This window comes from Taeniopygia guttata, chromosome 2 (genome assembly GCF_048771995.1).
Source record: "Taeniopygia guttata chromosome 2, bTaeGut7.mat, whole genome shotgun sequence".
In the NCBI taxonomy this organism is placed as follows: Eukaryota; Metazoa; Chordata; class Aves; order Passeriformes; family Estrildidae; genus Taeniopygia; species Taeniopygia guttata.
This window is the reverse complement of record NC_133026.1, coordinates 69,198,771-69,218,689: the sequence shown is the minus strand read 5'-3', so window position 1 is coordinate 69,218,689 and position 19,919 is coordinate 69,198,771. Positions and strand designations below refer to the sequence as shown.

At 39.4% G+C, this 19,919-nt stretch overlaps 1 protein-coding gene across 4 annotated transcripts in view; it reads right to left on the bottom strand.

Moving 5' to 3' along the window:
- E2F3 (E2F transcription factor 3) overlaps positions 1–19,919 on the bottom strand; it is a 42,071-nt gene that overhangs the window by 2,922 nt on the left and 19,230 nt on the right. For 2 of the 4 annotated variants that reach the window (XM_030265568.4, XM_072924177.1), the window contains exons 2-6: positions 8,370–8,481; positions 5,734–5,953; positions 5,032–5,190; positions 2,483–2,597; positions 73–208 (exon numbers count right to left, since the gene is read on the bottom strand). In XM_030265568.4, the coding sequence (XP_030121428.1) occupies positions 73–208; positions 2,483–2,597; positions 5,032–5,190; positions 5,734–5,953; positions 8,370–8,481 (742 nt within the window). Of the gene's footprint in view, positions 1–72; positions 212–2,482; positions 2,598–5,031; positions 5,191–5,733; positions 5,954–8,369; positions 8,482–19,919 lie in introns of all 4 variants that reach the window. The other 2 variants (XM_030265567.4, XM_072924176.1) reach the window with 1 other exon arrangement.

Here is a 19,919-nt window from a genome sequence, read left to right as displayed (position 1 = left end):
CCAATTTTCAAACTGAAACCTGTAATGTGAGCTTGAAGAAAGGCCATTAGTATTGCAAAGAAATAATTTTACCTTTGGAAATGGTTTTGGAAATATTTCCATTGTGGTCCTGACTATAGGTTTTCATTGGACTGAGGGCATCATTTTCCTCTGGGCACAGATAAACTTCAATAGGTCCTTGAGTACTAGATAAATGTATCAATGCACTCTGCTAACAAAACAAACATCAAAATGGTGTTACACCAATGAACACAACAGAATATTGATGATACTGAGTAAATTCTTATTGGGTTGTGAGTGTTTTGAGTATAGTTTTACTAATCAAAAGAATCTGAAAAGAATACCAAGCCTTTTTTGTTTTTTCCCAAGATGTGAAAGGTTTGGCTGATGTATCTTGCAGACTGGACCCACTGTAGTGCACAAATCTCAAAATCCCACCATTTTTGTGTGTCGTATTATAAGGGAGGCATAAAGGATTAAATTCCGATCATTTCCTTATAACCACAATAGCCTGGAGCATTCTGATGGAATGGAACTGTGGGATGCAAGTCACAGGTTTTATTATTATTCATAACAATAATATTGGATGTATCTGTAGGAATGTTTCTGCTTTAGAATGATACCAAAACATCTTTCCCACTTTCCCAAGAGCCTTCAGCATCTACTCAACTGAACTCAGATACCTATATGTAAGTTCACCTATTTATCAGGCAACATTTCCAAGTAACAAAAAAAGCCAAACCAGATGCCATTTTCTTTACCCAAACTACTTAAGTCCTTCTATCCCCTCAAGGCAGTCATTTTGGTGGTGGTTCTGAATGGGAACTGCTAATTTGTTGCAAGAAGCTACATTTTTCTAAATTTTCACACACTGATGCAATAAACCAACACAACCCAGGCACAGAAAACCTGCAAAACTGCTCTTTGTGTTATGATAAAAAATCATAAATTAGTCTGGTTATAAATACGCCTGCTGCTGCTGTATTCCATCAATAGTTTCTAAAAAGCATAAATATAGGCATTAGGTACCTCTTTTCAGACTTGTTTAAAATACTTTCTTTTGTGCCCTTTGACAAAATGTTCCTCTTATTATTTGGGTTCTGACAGTTATGTAACATAATAGACAGCACTTACAAATACCGAGAACAGCAACTGAATGGGATTTGCCAGGGAAAACAGTTAAGAGTTCTTAGGGCAATGCTACAGATAACTGGAGAAAAAGGAGATAGGAAGAGCAGGAGTTGAAGAAGGAAGGTACTACTAAGTGACTGAGGTATACAAAAAAAAGAACACTGAACTGTAATAGCATGTGACAGAAAGAAATAGGACCATAGTGCCTGGAGCTGAAAATTAAATAAGGTGGGTACAGAGGATAAGGGTGGTCTCAGCACTAATTTTAATGATTGTGTGCATCTCGCTCTGCCTGCCTGATTTCACTGAATTAAAAATCAAAACACAATTTTGAAAGGTTTTGAAAGGCCCAGGTGAAAGAAACAGAAAAGCAAACAATAACTGTATATTTATGAATACTGATAAAAGATACCCTATTCTCATTGCAGCAAAATTATTTATTCTTCCTGCCAAAACCTTCAACAAGGTTCAAAGAGGAAAGTAAGGACAAAGGCAAACAATAGAAAAAAAGGATGGAAACCATAATGGGTCTAAGCAAGTGCAGAATACTATTAAGAAAAAGTGATAGGGAATCCAGAGTCTGATTCTGCCCATAGGGCACCAGGTATGGCTGAGCTCATTTGGCCTGGTGTAGGGATGAAAGATTAATGCACAGCTATGAACAAGACAGTGTTTGTGGGGTTAGCCTTATCTCTAGTTGCTCCTTGAGTGAGAAATTAGGGATATATTTTTAATCTCTAAACAAGCCATTCCTGCCAATTCCCATTTGCCCAACATAGTTGGGTCTGTCTTCCCAAGTAAGAATTGACTTAAGTGCCAATGAAACGAAGAGGATGATGATGAAAGAAGGAAGGGCAAGAATGTGTTCTAGGAGTAAAACACAAATCTCTACAATATCTGTAATACTTCAGAAAAGAAATTCCTACATGAAAACTTGTTTCAATAAATTAGGGTATCAGTTATATGCATTGTCAAGATGCTTAAAGTGTTGAGTTATCCACTAACTTTTTAACAAAAGTAAGAAAGCTGAATTTCTTGTGAAAGATTTTACATTGTTACAAACCAAGGAAATTTCAATTGTCAAGAGTTTCTCTTTACATAAAACATAGCAGAAGAAAATATCTGTAAACAGTGTGGATTTCAGATTTCTGAAGAAATCTGAAAGTGATTAAAAAGGAACAAATAACAATTGTTCTGTGTGAATTTATTTCTAAAGTTTCCCCTTCCTTTTCTACAGAAACATTCCTAAAATTTGTAAGAATATAGGCACACATCACAGTAAGACTCAGGAGATGCTGCTTCTGTAGAAAAATTATACATAACCTGGCAGGAAATGCCAGAGTCTCCTTACCTCCACTGGGTCAGGCACTTCAAGTCTTGTTTCTGGAGGAGCTTTCACAACTATAACAGTTTGGTCTTTAAGGCCACTAATTTTTCGAATATCTTGATACGTGACGTAAGCTAATGTAATCACTGTTAAGGAATTTTCCAACCCAGGTTACAATACACTCAGGCTATTAGAAAAGGCAGAAGCCCTTGAATTATTTTTCCATTTTCAACATAGGTCTTAGCCCAAGATTTTGTTCTCTACACTGTGATTGCCACAAAGCCCTGTGAGAACTTGCCTTTGATGTAACAGCTGGGGCCACTGTGAACAAAAGGGATTCTCTGTGCTGAGTGCTTCTCTCCTCCTCTATATACGAGAAACTACATAAGCTAAGGTTCAACAACCTGAAACTACTCACAGACTTCATGAAGCAAAATTTTTTATGCACTTGCTATCAAAATGCAGAGAGCTGAAAATCACTGAAAAAGTGTATAGGAATTTATAGATGCATGCTATGTAAATGCATACACAGCATCATTGAATCATAGAATGGTTTGGGCTGGAAAGGACCTTAAAAGATCATTTAGCTCCAACCCCTCTGACATGGGCAGGGACACCTTTCCCTAGACTATGTTGTCCAGACCCCCATCCAAACTGGCCTGGAGCAATTCCAGGGATGGGGCATCCACAGCTTCTCTGGGCAACTTGTCCCAGTGTCCCACCACCCTCACAGTAAAGAACTTCTTGTCTAATACTTCATCTAAACCGACCTTCTATCAGTTTAAACCATTTCCCCTTGTTCTGTCATGACATGACCTTACAAAAATTCCTTCTCCAGCTCTCCCACAGGCCCTCTTTAGGTACTGGAAGGTGCTATAGGGTCTCCCTGGAGCCTTCTCTTCTCCAGGCTGACAAAAATCCTAATTACAGTTTAAATTTGAGGGGCTTTGCAAATATAAATATATAATGCATAGAATCTATATGAAATATGTATAAATATATAAACATGTATGCATCATTCATGTGTTTATAGTATATAAAATTATTCTAAAGCCTATTTAAGCAGCTACTTTAAACCTCTAGAGTGCAGAATGTCAATTTCTGCGTAAGCACAGAATAAATACTAATATTTTACTGTTCAACATTTATTTGTCAAAATGACAGTGCTTTGGGGGTTACTACATGGTGAAGCCTCCCATACTGATCTATGTAACTGAGATGTCAAAGTGCTTTTGGCTGTGAAATGAACTGTGAAATGGCCATAATCACATGCATACAGTTCCAGCTCTTTAGTTTTGTCATCTGTTACCCAGCATAACGTTTGCGCCAGAGAAATAAAAAGCCTGACTTATTATACTTTTTGGTGGTGTAAATGTGCCCTGTTACTGGGCCGTACAGCAAGACAGACTGCCCAAGCTCCAACACATACTGCATCTATCTGGGATCAAACAAGGCAAAAGGCAAAGTGACAGGCCATCATCTTTCACCCAAATGGCTTTTATCAAGGCTTTTACCACTCGTTAAGTAAGGTTTACAAAGGCAGAGTTCAACTCCACAGGATTCAGTGCTACAAAAATTCAGAACTGTCATGTTCAGTTTTGTTTTGCTTATGTCTCTTCACATATTATGCTCTTAGATAAAGGCAGTGCTAATCCTAGTCCCCATGCCACTTCGTGAATTTTGGTTACACCAAAATGTCTATGAAATCCAGTCAAAAGCCAATGTTCACATAGTTCAAGTACTTTTTACTGGTACTCCCATAGTTATTTCCTGTCCTTCAGAACAGAGAACAAAACCACTTTATTAGATCCTATTTAAACGCTACTTATTATATATAATAGTAAGTTTTTACATCAGCATTTGATAAAATGCTTTCTTTTATTGCTAATAGGTGGAAAATCCAAGGAAAATGACCACTGGTTAATTATGAAGTGCATTAACAGCCAAAATAAGTCATATGAACCTTACGCAATTTAGTATTGCTATTACATTAAATAATTCAGCCTAAGGTATTCTGAGCACTCATAAAAGTTTTATCTATATTTTATTTTAGATCCTGTAACCAGAGGAATCTGAAACTTTGTTGCAAGTTTCAGACTAAACCAAATAGCAACTTTATTGTCCTCTCTGTGCCTTTAATTTAAATACATATCAGCTTAAAGTGAAATAAAATTTTAAAAAGTAATGACTAAACAAGTCTGTTACCTTATCCGACTTTCTCTTCATGCCTTTATAATTTCTGAACACATAAAACTGTGGTTTGCTCTAGGCTTGAAAAAAATGCAGGGCTATTGGATATCGTCACTCAATCAGTAAAGGTTCTTGGGTCCTACTGTATGTGAACATAAACGTTACGTCTCCTTCATGTATCACCTTTTCTGGAATGGCATTCCAGAAGCATTACAGGTTCAAGCTGCTTAAGCAGCTTTAATATCAAACCACATTAAAACCTTTTCAACTTCTAGCAGCTTCTGATGCTTTCTTCCTATGACATCACACAGAGGAAGTATCCTACTATTACAGGGCACAGCAAGGAGGCTCGGCAACTTTGGAGGTTTTGGGAAAAAGGATATCTCTGATTCTCTGAGTCCTCCGTTAGCAGCTTGAGGTCCAGGGTGCAGCTTTGGATTAGCTCATCCAGTTTCTTCTCTTCCTGAGTCAGTTCGGTCACCTCCTTTGTGAGGCCCTGGCGCTGCGCCAGCATCCCACCATCCTCTGACAGACTGCAGCCCCTGCAGACACAGAGAAGGAAGACTTCTGTAAAATCTGACCCTACACCATGGTAAAGGGGAGAGACGGGGTTTTACACTGCTGATCAAGTTCTTCATCCTTTCTCTGTAAACTCGCCCCTAACAAGTCAACATAAACTACACTCTCCCGAAAAAGCATCTATTTATCATGACAACTCATTTTGGAACTGCCACCAAGATGTAACAGTTGAATATTTCAAACTACTTCCAAAATCTTGTTTCTAACCACAGCTTAAAAAAACCCAAGGAAGGCAGTAGGTAGACACACATACCTAAAAATTACTCCATGTGAAGAAGTAAATTAATCAATCCAGTTGTCAAACAAAATGCTGGTTTCTAATTTCCCTGACAAATGCTTTTTATAAACTTTTCTTAACAGAAAAATAGGACTTTATCCTGTTGGAAGGCATTTTGGATGATTGCTTAGAGCAAACTCTTAGAACGAAAAATGGGAGAAGAAAAACACTGCTGCCCTGTGATAGTGAAATCAGCCAGCAGGGATGGAAAAGGATAATGAATACTTACATCCACTGAATGTTGTTTTTGGATTTTTTCTTAATGAGATGGATGCCTTCCAGTACATTGGTGATATCGTAAATCCTCCTTTTTTGCACCTTGAGGACTTCTGCTGCTCTGTTCAAATCTAGGACCCCATCAGGAGATTGGCTCAGCAACTGAATGAACTTCTTTGTAAGAAGGCCAAGGGATGTATCATACCGAGTCTTTTCTGAAGGAGATTTTGGAGCTTGGAAGGAAAAAGAAAGTTAAATCAATTTTTTCTCATTTTGGTTTCAAAAGCAGCAACCAAAAATGAAATTATACATATTACAGTTACTTCTTTCATTTTTACTGAAGAAATTTCTCATACCTTGCATTAAGACGCAGCTTACCACTCTGTATTTGTATTTCAAGATGTACTTTTCCAAAAGTCACAGGTACATGAGCAAATATATACGTTTTTTAAAATGCAAGTATTTCCAGTAGTCTGATAGATACATATGGAAATATTCTGCTTAGGCTTTTACTGTGTGAATTCATAATAGTATTTTTAGTATCTATTTATCCTGGCAGCAAACCTAAAAAATCCCCTGTGACCCTCCTTCATCAGTCTGATAGCCAGCTTTCATCAGGGTTTGATTTTCCCCTCATGTGAGATAAGTGTTTCATATGCAATTAAGCAGGACTTAGGTGTACTTCAGTGGGTGAACACAATGACAGATTCCATCAGTGTCAGACTCCACAGCTTGAGAAAATTCAAGTGAATTAGATGAGATTGATGTAAAATACAATTTATAATCATCATCGCTCCATAACCAAGCAATGTTTAAACTGGGTGAGAGTATCCATGTCTTCTAAATTAGAAATCAGCAAATGGCTTGGACCAGTTCATGGTTTCCGTGCATAAATGCAGCATCTGTATACTTCACAGATGGGCTTTTAAGAGTTTAATACTTGGATCAGAATGATTCCTAATTCTAAATGTTTGAGGCCTTTCTGTCAAGGGAAATGAGCCAGCCATTATTACAAGTCTGCTGGGTTGGTACATCTCAAACCATTCATTTGCTTCCAGTATTAAGCAGGGTAGAACTTGGGCTTATTTGGTGGTCTTTTACATGTTTTCAAGGGTCATGTCATACATTAAACTGCAGAAGTCAGTCAAAACTGAAAATCCCACTGAAGACTGAACTTTTAGATTACCCTGAAATATTTTGAAGAATACAACGGCATTTCAACGAAAACCAAGATGTTGCATCTTTGCAAAGAGAATCAGCTAGCTGTATTTATTTGGGTAGATTCAGGGTTTGTCTGCTCTACAAAATGGAAGAATATTCATATAAAGGCTTGGGTTGGAAGTGGAACTTAGAGATCATCTAGTTCCACCCTCCCTGCCATGGATAGGGACACCTCCCACTAAACCAGATTGCTCAGAACCCCATCCAACCCGGCCTTGAAACATTTCCAGGGATAAGGCATCCACAGTTTCTCTGGGAAACCTGTTCCAGTGCCTCACCACCCTGTGAGGAAAGAATTGCTCCCCAACATCTCATCTAAATCTCATTTACATCACTTACATGACCTTGTGGATTTAGAGCAAGGGTGGTTGGTTTGTCTGGGTTTTGTTTGGGGCTTAGAAATGGGTAAGAGGATCAGACTGATAACGGCAAGAAGTGACTGGAGTCCTACCTAAAACCGCTTGTGCTCCTCATCACATACCAAATTCTTTGTACATGTTTATCAATGCTGCAGCAGTATCTTATGCACCAAACAGTACTGAATTTCTACAAGAATCCACTTCAGTTTAAAATAGGCTTCATATAGCTAATGAAGTTTTGTTTAATTAAATCAACTGTGGTTGTTTAACTCCTCTGTTTTAAGTTTGTATCCTCAACTAATTTCACTTTTCCTATCTGCCTCAGTAGAAACCAGCAGACTGGTGAGGAAGGACCCTTTGGCATCTCTTGCTCTGATATCCACTACCACTGCTGCCCCAGTCCTCTCCTTTCCCCATCTGGCTCCCTCTGCTAGCCTAACTCTCCTGCTCAAACCCCCCCAAACAGAACAGCAGGGCTACAGCCCCCAGTTTCTGCTGCAAGAAGCCCACTGCCCAAGGCAATGCAGATGTGCAAAAATTAGTACTTAGAGCAACTAGGCAGTGGCAGTGTCCAGAGTCCCACTGCAGGGACAGAAGGTAGCTCGGATGCCACAAAGAGCATTTATTGTGCAGCGCTGCTGAGGCACAGCTAACATGCTTTGCCAATCCCTGCCCAGGGAAAGGAAGCCCTGGCAGCCCGCTGCAGCAACTCCAGCAGCCAAGGAGAAGGCTGGCCTGATGAGCCTTGCCTAATCACTGTGCATTCCATTCCATCACCCCACCTTCATTCCTCAGCATCCACCTCTCTGAGCACCCCCGCATCACATCCTTGGCTGAAGGGCAGAGAGAATGCAGGATTCCCAGCAGGCAGAGGGACACACCTGGCAGCCAGGAGCCTCTGAAGCCTCTTAGCACCTCTGCAGCAACCCCTGCATGCTGCAAACGTGCTGGGCACTGCCCATCTGGGGGGTTGGTTGAGTTTGTTGCACACATCTAGGTGAGGACAGCAATAAACACACTTTAAGCTAGGTAATGCAGATTGATGCCAGAATGTTATGAGTTCCCTTACTTTTTGGACTATCTGGACTTCTTGTTGCAGCTCTTCCTTTCCCCTTTGGAGTCTTTAGTCCTTCCGCAAGATATTGGTGGCCACTTCCTCCTAGCTCCAGCCTTCGTTTTGCCTGTTAAAAAGAAAAAAAAGTATTTTATTTAATTGGTGGATAGTTAAAAAATATATTTCACTTTACCAAACACAGTATTGGTACTATAGGAAAGGTGAAGAGTAATGAACTTTTCACAGCAAGGTATCAGTACAGGTTCATAGCCCATATGCATCACAATGGAATCCAAATATTTACTGGAATCCTAAGGAAGACTTAAATATATCACTCAAAAGCTGGGCTGATGAGGTTTTTATTTCAAAATTCAGCAATTTTTTTAGATTTGAAAAGGTGAATGACAATTGCATGGTGTATTTCAGTCTAGTCTGGACTTTCTTGAATAGGTATGAAAGATTTCAGCCCTTACTTGAGTTGAGAACATTTCATTTAAAAAAAACAAAGACAGACTCTAAAGCACCCACATGTATGAATCCACAAACCTGCATTTCCTTTGAAAAGTTCCTTATATCCATCTAAGTTTCTGCAAAAGTAATGCTAGTGCAAGTTATATTTTTCCCTTCACTATCTGAGAGGATGGCTTTGAGGGGACCAATAATTTCCACTACTATGAAATTGCCATCAGTCAAATACAGGACACGACACCAAGAGCAGCATTGGACAAATCTTCCCCTCTGCCTCTCAAAAACTTGTCCTCATTGAAAGCACAACCACTACATTTATTTCACATTAACTAGCACATGTGCTGCCTAAATTAAAGTAAGGTATAGAAAAAGCAGTATTAGATGATGCCTGAAAATCAGCTAAATGTTGCATTCAGCTCAAAGGAAACACATCTTGAATAATGAAAATAGTGAATGAAACCATTAAACTTTGCAACACACAGACAAACTACAATGAAAACTACCACCAATATGAATTCTGTTCCTAGACAGAAACACAATATACTATCTTTGGAAACAATTCTATACCCTTCCCTGCCACTCAGGTTACTGAAATTAAATCTGGGGATACTTGTTATCCTAACAATAGAAAGCACATTACCAGGAAGACACAGGAAAAAGAAGAAAAAGAAGTTTTATGTCTAATCAAGTTTAGACAAATAACTGTTTCTGAAGAATGTTGTTTATTCAGTTAGGTAGCATAATTCAGAGTAGATTATTTACTTGTTTTTTAAGATTCACCCCACAGGGCTGGATAATGTCTTGCTCTTCAGTGAACCAAGACAAAACAATACATTCTGCTATGGAGTTGTAACAGGTATTTCTGTATTGTGGATTTGTCTTATGCACTTTACTTTGGTTCTGCGACCAACAGAAGGCTCTAAATAAAGTAATTTATATGCATTTATTTATGGATAGCTAAATAACATCTTTCTGTTGGACTCTGCTTGCAAACCTCAGGCTTATTAAAAGGCAAGTTAAAGCACATGAAACTCATACAAGCCCATGGTGTAACAGCACGTGCTGAGCACTCAAGCCACTCTTCTCTGCATATTGTGTGAAGGGGCATAAAATTCACTGGCAACAGGGCAAAACTGAACTGCATCCTTCTAACCAACACATGCACCATACTCCCAGCAGACCACTGGTGGCAGCCTCCAATAGCATGAAACACCTCTGCTCCTTTCAGCTCCGTAATCGTAATCCAAGGACACAGATTTCTAAAAGGACAAGTGTTAACAAAAGCATCTAGCCAACGTAATTGGATTAAATTAAGATTACACCTATTCCACAAAGAGAAATACATTTCACACTTTTTTATGCAAGTGTTTTTCCACCCTGAGAACTGTAAGAGCAAAGGAGGGAGGGGTGAAAAGGGAACAATTCAGGGCGTGGGAAGACTAGGCCAAAGGGATACAATTAAAGATAAAAGAGAATCTCAAAACCAGATGTGAGAAGGAGGGGCAATGCTTAAAACATAAAATCCAGAGATTTGCAGCTCTCTCCATCAAAAGAGAAACTTAGGTTTGGATTATACATCAAAACTTTTTGTCTCAACTTGTTTGCAAGACACAAACAACAGTATTTTCCCTCTACTTTTGTGGTTAAAGACTTATATAAGTTTTTCCCGTGAACTTCAAATAATCTGAAAGAACACAGACAGCATCCTTTGGCTGCATAGAGAGCAAAATCCTGCCTGCATGCGCTGGGGCTGCGTCCTTGTCAGGCTCACCAACATGGTGCACCTACACAAACTGCAGGGCTAGTGAAAAAAATACCACATGACAGAGAGAGCTCCAGGAAACCTGAGAGATATATAGAGCAAAATATTTTAGCAGAGTTTAAAAGATCCTGATTACTGACAGGCAATTTTAGGAAACCCTGAGGAATGTTTAATTTCAGGCCAGATGTTACACGTCACTCAGCAAGTCCTCGCTTCCCCTTCCTGTTTTACAAACTTCGCAACTGATAAGATGCAGGACTGAAGTGGTGTATTCTATCAATTTCTTTTTTCATGAATTACAGACTTAAGATTTCCTAGTGCTGTTTTGTTTGCACTAGAGATCCTTGGTGACTCACAGTTTCTCTCCCATTTCCAAAATTATTCATAGTGCCTTCTGATATTATCTGGCTTCTCTTCAGAAATCTCAAGATCTGAGACCAGCAGAATCCACAAGCCTTTAAAAAAAAAATCTTGATTTGTGTCACTTATTTTTGCTACAGCACTATATTAATTATTTGCACTATTTATACAAATTAGTATTATTTGTCCTTATTGCATTACTTTATCAATCAAAACATGCACAACCATCTGACACGGTAAGAGGGACTTGCTAAGAAGTAACAAGCCAAAGGAGACCAGCACAAAGCATCTCCAAGGACAGGGACAGATAGGAAGCAAAGGGACTAAAAATTTCTTAGTGACATGAAACCTGAGTGCAAGAAATGGCAAGTCAGATTCTTTAGGGAGATGATGAAAGTAGCACAAAATACATGGAACTATGAGACAGGTAAGCCACAAACTGATACATTCCAGCAAGAGACACAAAAGTAACAGGAAAGCAAGCATCCCATTAAGCTAAACCGGATACCTACCCAGCCCCTTACTCCAGATGTGAAAATTGTGGCATCAACTGCTTTAACTCAAGTTTCTCTTCCAATACTATGAGCAATCTCTGATATAGATACAACTACAGACCCACTGTTCAGTGCAGACCACTAAAAACTGGTGGCATCTTGAGTCCTATGTAGGTTTGTCCTTTTAGCGTCAAACCTTTTTTTAAAAAAAAAAAAAAAAAAAAAAAAGAAACCTAGATAGCTACCACAATCCACATCAGAGGCAAACCCTCAAGAATGTCTTTCCTAAGAACGCTTGTCTCTAGAGGAAAATAGTTTTAAAACTCCCAGGATAAGCGAAGTATTTTCAAGTACACAGGATCTGATGCAATTCACTTTACAATACTCGGTCTCATAGATTAACTTTCAAGAGGAGGTTGGAGGAAGGTTATGCTTATAGAAGAGAAGAAAAAGAGCAAGTGTATTATTAATTAATTGACAAAAGGTGTGGGAAAGGTGCAAATGGGAAATTATGGCCCATTCCCTTTAATGGGCTGGTTTGACTTCATGGTTATGTGGGTCTATCAGGCCACTGACACCACCTCTGCTGCATCCTCCTTCCATCCTTGCTCTCCTGGTGCAGGCAGCACCTGATGGATATGTCCCCATCAGCCCCCACAGAAAGCTGGTTCAAGAGGTTCCTACCAGCAGTAACTCAGTCCTACTCCGAAACAGAAATGATTTTTCTGCTGGGTGGGTAATGAGCCTGCACGGAGAGCTGCTGAGGAGAAGCAGTGTGACACCCACCCATGCCCCTCGGAGCATCAGACTGACATTTGAGCAGCTTCACTGTCATGTCACACAGCAATCAACTTCAGTTCTTGGGGAAAGAAACTGGCAGCAATTAGATATAAAGAAAAAATTTCAGAGTGCTACATTTTAACAGACAAGTAAGGGCTAAGCATCAGGTAAGAGCCAACACAGGGTTTTGCCAAAATAGTAGAGCAGAGAGCCCAGGTGGGGCAGACATCTGTTTTTGAGGACTGCATCATATCCAATCAAAGCCTTTGTTTCTCTGAGAATTATATTTTTGAGGGAAGAAGCAGTAAAACACTTTTTAATTCTTTCTGGTGATAAAATCATGGAGAATAACTTTGGCAAACTATGCACACTAGAATTTGTCCTGCTAGATGTGTCTCTCAGCTTTATTACTGGATGGAAGTTAGTTGTGCTGTTTGCAAGAGACAAACCGAAGAAAAATTACATTACCAGTGCTACCTTCTGAAAATCTTTTGTCTGAAATATTGCTGCACCCATTAGCCTTCAGCAAGCACATTAAACTTGCTGGAATGTCTGAATTGAGCATATTCTACTACCCCAAAATTCAAAGTCATTTGGAAAAGTGGAGTCAGAACATTTTCATTACAAGTGTGAAGTGCCAAATTCCACTTCAAATTCCCGTCACAGCTCTTGGGCCTCCCAGGCTGTGCACATCTCATCTCCTTGGAGGTCCTGAGACCTATTAACATCCCCTGTTTCCCTAGCAGGCATTCAAGGTGTATTTGAGGAGCAGCAGTCTGATTTAAATACAACAGGACAAAAGTTGACCTCAGAATGAGAACAAAAGTAACCTGGGACAAAGCCTGCTGAGATGGGGACAGAAGATAAAAACTTACTCCAAAACACAATGGGATGAGGAGCTGAAAAGAAACTCCAATTTATGGTCAACTGGGGTGGAAAAACAAGAAGATTGGAAATGACCAAGCATGGCAAGGAATAAGTTGTTTGTATTAAGTGATAGCTGATGGCGAATTAAGCAGCAAGGCAGAGAAATGTGTCTTAGGGCTCAGCTGTGGGTGTCTCAGAACTAGGAGTAAGATGGGCAAGTTAAGCAAGGGACCATGACTAAGCCTGGCGTAGTCTCTAGAAGATATTACAATTGCTAGGGGCAGATAAAATGGCAGCTTGTCTGTATTTTACCACAATGCTGATATTACTGGGGAGTGGATGCAAGCCTTTCCAGCAAGCACAGATAAATTTTGACTGCAGCAAGGAATCCATAGCATAGGTTCTTTACCAATCCCCACACACGTTGCACAGGCTTTCTTCCACATGTTCTAAATTAAGCAGTCACTTAAAAATTCAATTTAAAAGCTGAGGTTCTGGAGGCATGAACCCTAGAATGCAGTTCTAGAGATCAGGAGCTGCAGAGAAGAAAGCAAATATATTACATGAAAGGGTAAATTAAACTGGAGCTTGATGAGGAAGGAATACAGGAGAGGAAGCAAAGGAAAAAAGACACCTTGGGGTGAATGCAGAGAAATATTCATACACTAAGGAAGTGTCTCCACTGAATGAAGGGATACAGGCTGAGCATTTAGAACACACTCAAATGAACAAATCCTGGTATGTGGAGAGCCTGAGTGTCTGCCAGAGGGCTGCACCCAGCTGAGGGCACAGCAAACATTCAGGAAGACTGGAAAATAGGGAGAGGTGCAGAGAGGCTCTCAGTGAGGAAGGGGCTCAGTTCTGCTGCTCAGCTCACAAGCAAAGAAACACCCAAAGTAGCAAAAAGATGCGAGAGCTTCAGAGTTCCTGCCTTCAAACTCCTACTGACAATTCATTTCATACCCACTGCCTCATTTCTCAACAGAAATAAATTTGCAGTTCAAACTCCTGGAAGGGAGAGGGATTTCCAATATCCATGAAGAAATATTTACACCAATGGTCTACACACAGATACCATTAATTTGTACCATACTACCCTCGGCTTCAGTAGTTAACTTTGACAGTATAAAACATTTAAGAAGAGGTTTCAGGAAAGAATAAGAAAATAAAGAAATAGCTGGGAATTAAACTATTTGCATGTAAAAGACAACAAAGCATATCCTTAAAAGGAAAAGTTTTGAAAGTCCTCTCAAGTCTTCCCAAAGTGTTACCTCCCTATGAAAAGCAGGCAGTCCCATACAGAGGAACAAGACCAGGAATGGCACTCTTAATGAAAACATGACCTTAAAATTCTGGTTTACTCATAGCTGTTCATAAGACTGAAGTAAAAGTACACAAAAAGATATATAAAAATAGTGCCTTGAAAATTGAATACATTGTAAAATCAACAGAAGGCAGAAATAAATAATTTCAGAGATCTGAAATAATAGCTACTTATTCATCAGGACTATTAGTTGAGTGACAAGCAGCTTGTATTTAAAGTAAAATTTAAAGATTCTTCTAAAGCAAATGAAAACATAGTTTAAAGAACTCATCCTGATCATTCTAATTCAACACAAAAGCCACAAATTATCTTCTCATAAAACAGCAATCGTATATAAAAAAGGACCAAAAAGTACTAATATACCCATTTCTGTTCTCTAAGTTATCACCTTGTCTTTCAGCTTATTATAGTTTTGACTGAGGGAAATTCTTCTCTAGATCTTAAATTGAAATTATTAGTTCAGCTACAGTCCAATTGTTTGTTTTTAATGTAGATGAATATTAAGAGAAAATCGCTTTTATACGTCTTAATTTGGTTTGTAATTCAATAAGAGGCACATCACAATTGCCAAATTAAGTGACATTCTGATCATACACAATCCTTCCCCATTAGGTATTTGACACTGAGGGCTGAAGGCTGGTCTGTTACTCTGTTGAAGTTTCTTTCAAGGCCCAATGAAACCATCCTATTTCTATCGATTTCCCATTCTCATGATTCCCTATTCAAGTAGGGAAGAAGTATCCAAGAGTCCAGAAAGCCATGAACTGTAAGCACTTATAGATGAAACCACACAACTTTTATTTAGCTCCAAAAAGTTAAAATGTGAGTGGCCAACTTTCAGTGGCAAATTCTTGTTTGAAAGTGGGACCCAAACTGAGTGATGGCTTTCCTTCTCAGGATGAATGTGCAGGAAGAAGCAATGCAAGTGCCATGAGTACCTCCCAGTTGTTGCTGCAGAACATCCCACAAAGCCATTTCTAACACCCACAGAAAGGAATACATCAGCTTTCAGGCACACTCAGTGCTCCCATGTTAGTGGCACTGCACATCAATGCCACCCCAATGAGGCATTTAATACTCTCATCTCCAGCCTGGCTGAACAGAATATTTTCAACTGCTTTTAAATGAAACACAATGGCCCGAACCAAATCAAGAAAGTACTGAAATGCAGCAATGAAAAATGGTGGTTTCTCCCTACACTTGCACAGCAGGTCATTTTTATTGAAGCAGGATTATAATCTTAATGTACTAATTACCTCTGATTTTCATCCTGATATCTTATGTGGCCTGGCTTGCCCTCTGGTCCAACAATCTCAGAGACACCAACGTTAACATAATTCTGACAGCAAGATAAGTGGACAACCTGTTGGACATCACTCCATTTTAGGCTTATAGGACTACTGTAATGCCATGGGATCAGCTCCATACCCCACCAGACTAGCACTCAGTATAGCAGCCAGTGGCAAAACGTGCAGCTTATCTTGTTTTCCTGCTCTGCTGCAGTACTTCATATTTTCTTTGCACTAAAAGAGGAAGGACATGACAACGGTTGTGCAAGACACAAACCAAAGCCTAAGCCACATTTCTGGCCTCAAACCAAGAGAATTACACCTATGCTGCATAGGAAATGAATCATCTGAGATCTTTCTTAATGCAATTTTTCCACCAAATATGAAACAATTACTTCTTACTGGAAGCAATGGCTTTGCACCGTACTAAGGTTGAAAGCTCCAGTTACCACTTCATGTTGAAATATGAAAAGTTGTTTTCAGGAAACTGCACCCAGTTTTCATCTCAACTGCTCAACTGCCCAAGGTGAGGAGTGTGTGTGTCTCTGAGCAGTCCTGAAACTCACGCAACCTCCAGATCCCAACAGCTGCCAGGGGCTGAACTGCACCTGCTTGGTTAAGGTGGAAGCTGTGGAGACAAAACTTCCAGAAATGTAACGACAAACACCCAACGCTCGCATGCAGAAGAATGGCCAGACTAACCAACATCTAGGGCGTGGAATCCTGACCACAGATTTTTGGGGATGTGTCTTGATGCAGCAGGATCATTTCCCTGCATCCCTGCATCACAGGAAGAATGGCCTGTGCCTTGGTGATAAGGCTGGACCTATCACTAGCAGGCTCTAACACCATCCTACAAACTGGTGTTAAAGCTACCAGCCCATTTGTCTACCCCATTCCCAAAAACACCACCTCAGCAAGGCTGTTGCCTCCAGAGCAGAGCTCGGAGATTTTCAGTTGTGGTTCGCATCAGTGATTTCTCACCGCGCACGTCCTTTGGAGAAAACAAGATTTTCACAGAACAGGCCTGATGCTGAGCTTGCAAACTCATGGTAAGCAGCTGGGGGTGGTGGTGGGAGGGGGGGGGAAATGATGGGACACAAACACAAAGGGAACAGGATATCACAGCAGACCAGCCATGTAAGAGACTTCTTGGTGTTAATTTCTTTGTATTGCACTTATATGTAACAGTTCCACCAACACAAGTCCACTTTTTATGTTACACATTGAGATCAAAGCCAAATAAGGAAGTGATAGTTCAATTCACATGGTGTATGACAGGGCATGACATCTCAGTGTGGTTTCAGAGCTGCTTGCTGTGTTTCAGCCCTTCAGGAGACTTTCAGCCTCCTGAATAGCAAGGCTAAAGTTGAACCGGACCACAGGAAAGAAATCTTTCCTATAATTTTACAGTTGATCCCAAAGAAAAACCATTGCAAAGCAAATCAGCCTCAAAATACATCCTACAGATTTTTTTCTTTTGTATTTAAGGATTATTTTTTATTTTAAACATCATCAACTTCAAAATAAGATTGCAATTGGATTTGTTTCACTGAGTGGTTTCCACTCTATGTGTGGAAATTAGCACAGCTACTTCGAGAAGAAAAACTTTTAAACACTGTCAGTTGTCTGCCAAATTGTCTATTAAACAAACAAGCCCTGAGACTGGGGGAGGAAGGACACTGAGAGCTGGAGAATATAATAGGATGAACTTCCTGGTAGGAAATTCCAGTAAATGCCACGGAGCATTAAATAAACAGGCTAAAAACTAATAGCAGCATTCCAAGCACATATATTGACACAGAAATCAGGAAAAGTGTTATTCCTCACTTACAAAATGTACAGAACAGAGCGATAAACCTCTCTAGGAAGATGTAACTAATAAAACCAGATACATACAAAGTGAAAAGTGAGGAGAAAGAGGAGCACTTACAAAGCCACATCAGGGCTATCTCAGTGTAGATGCTCTGTAATGGTGTGCAAGATCGGGCTTGCTTTACAAAGTTCACTCACTAAACTGCCTGCCTAAGCCACAGCATCTTGAGCTTTGTTTTCCTTGGATACAGGATCCCTACAAGAGAGGACAGTGTCTGTGGAATTTCACAAATGAAGTTTCTGGAGTGCAAGTTTTCATGTCTACACGTGTCTGCAGTTCACAATGTCCCACCCTGGCACTCCAAACCTTTCTATATTCCATACAAAATAGCCATAACAAGTTATATCAGAGCAGAGCCATGGGACTGCATCACTTGACTCATTGAGAGGTGATTCACAGGGAACCAACAAACTTGTACATTCTTTCAAAAATTAATGACGCTAAGAATACTTATGTAAATATTTAAGAAACTAGAAAACTATAACTAGAAGGTAACAAGTTTTAAAAACTCAGGTGCACATGAGCATTAGTGTTGGGTATTCGCATCCCCAAAGCAGGTGAATAATTCCTTAAAAAAGGTCAACACCAATCCCGACTCCATATTTTTAATACACTGTCTGAGGTACAATGGCTCTTACAACTATCTACTTTTTCAATTAATGTAATTAGTAATGAGAAATCAGATCTTAAGTAGCAAAACCTTTTATTCTGCAGTATTTTCTTAACCCAGTTCCACCCAAGTATAAAAGCATACAGCAGGATTCCCCAAAAGTAATAAATGGACTTTGAATCCATTTAGGGTGATAAAAATTTTATCTAGTTTCCAAAGGTCGCTGTGAAAGTTGACAAAAAACATTCAGAAGACCCAGACAACATGCAATGATTTGCATTTACAGACTCAGACAATAAGAAATAACATAGAGTCCTAATCATTTACCGTAACACAGTACAGTTCTGTACATTACATAAATTGTGAGTGTTAGTTCACTTTAAGGGAGTCTCAACATTGTTCAAATAGATTAACCCTGATAAGTTATCTTTGCACCTACAAGTAACCATAATGCTGACTTTGCACAAGAGATCAATTTATCATTTGCAAGTTAATTAAGTATAGTTTCAAAAATTAAATTGTCAGCATTATATATATATTAAAAAAAAATCCCTACACAACTTTGATGAAGTTAACACAATAACCTCTTCCACATACCAAACCTCAGAGTAACAAAAATAAATAACAAGTGCCAAGAAACAGGAAAATATGGTTTACATATCCAAAAGCAGCTATTCCCAGAAGCAGTCCGAAAGGAGGCTCCAGATTAGCAGAAAGCCAAGAAATAGATAAAAGATCATAAGAAGAGAGCAAGGGCGATAATCACAGATAGCAAGGCCCTAAAGACCCCAGTTATGGCTGACAGCCTCCTCCACCCAAGATCTGGAGCTAGTACTACCATCAGAAAGCTTCTCTTCAAAGCACATTTCTTTCACTACAAACCGAACTTGGTTTTCACCTAGCCTGGGTTGCTAAACTCTAGAAACTGATGATTTCCTCCCTCCCCACATCAAGGTAGGCAGCTGCCGCATTTACTTTTATTGCACAGGTCAGTTTGGCAACAGTTTACATGGCTGAAATGGCACAGAGATAGCCAAGTTCCTGACATTTTAAATGCTGTGTAATGTCACAAAGAACAACTAATCCACTGAGCTTTCACTGTGATGCACATTCTACCTTGGCAGTGTTTTATCAATGCATCAGCTACCACGGAGCAGAACAACCTGAGGTGCTGGCAAAATGACAACGAACTGATTTCAAATAGGAAGTTTTACTTATTCCCATTTACAGAGAGGGAATAAAAGACAAGATGGCAGCAGGCCTTAAGTGAAGTGAATAACTGTTGGTAGACTAAATAATTTTATTTTTCACATTTAAGAAAATTCTGTCATGCACAGGACAATCTAAAACAACTGATGTGACAGCCTAATTTACAAGACAATAACCAAAACAGATGGTTTTCTAGGGAGTCACAGGAAATCCATTACCTGTGGGAAAAGACATTAAAGCTGCTGTTCTTTCTCAGATTATATAGGATATTTTCAAACGGTTATCCCTTTTGGCCTTGGTGAAGCAGAAAATCTTCAGTCATACAGACAAACAAGGACCTTAACCTCTGTGAAAACTGACCCAGACCAGACATAATCTGTCCCTTCTACTTTGTCTTTTTTACAATGTATTTCCTAAATGAAACAACTTGAGATGACCTCTCCAGAAAAATTAGTAGCATCCTGAAGTCTCAAATTTAAAAATGAAGGTGAATTTGCATTTTTCTCTTTAATCTACACATTTTGAT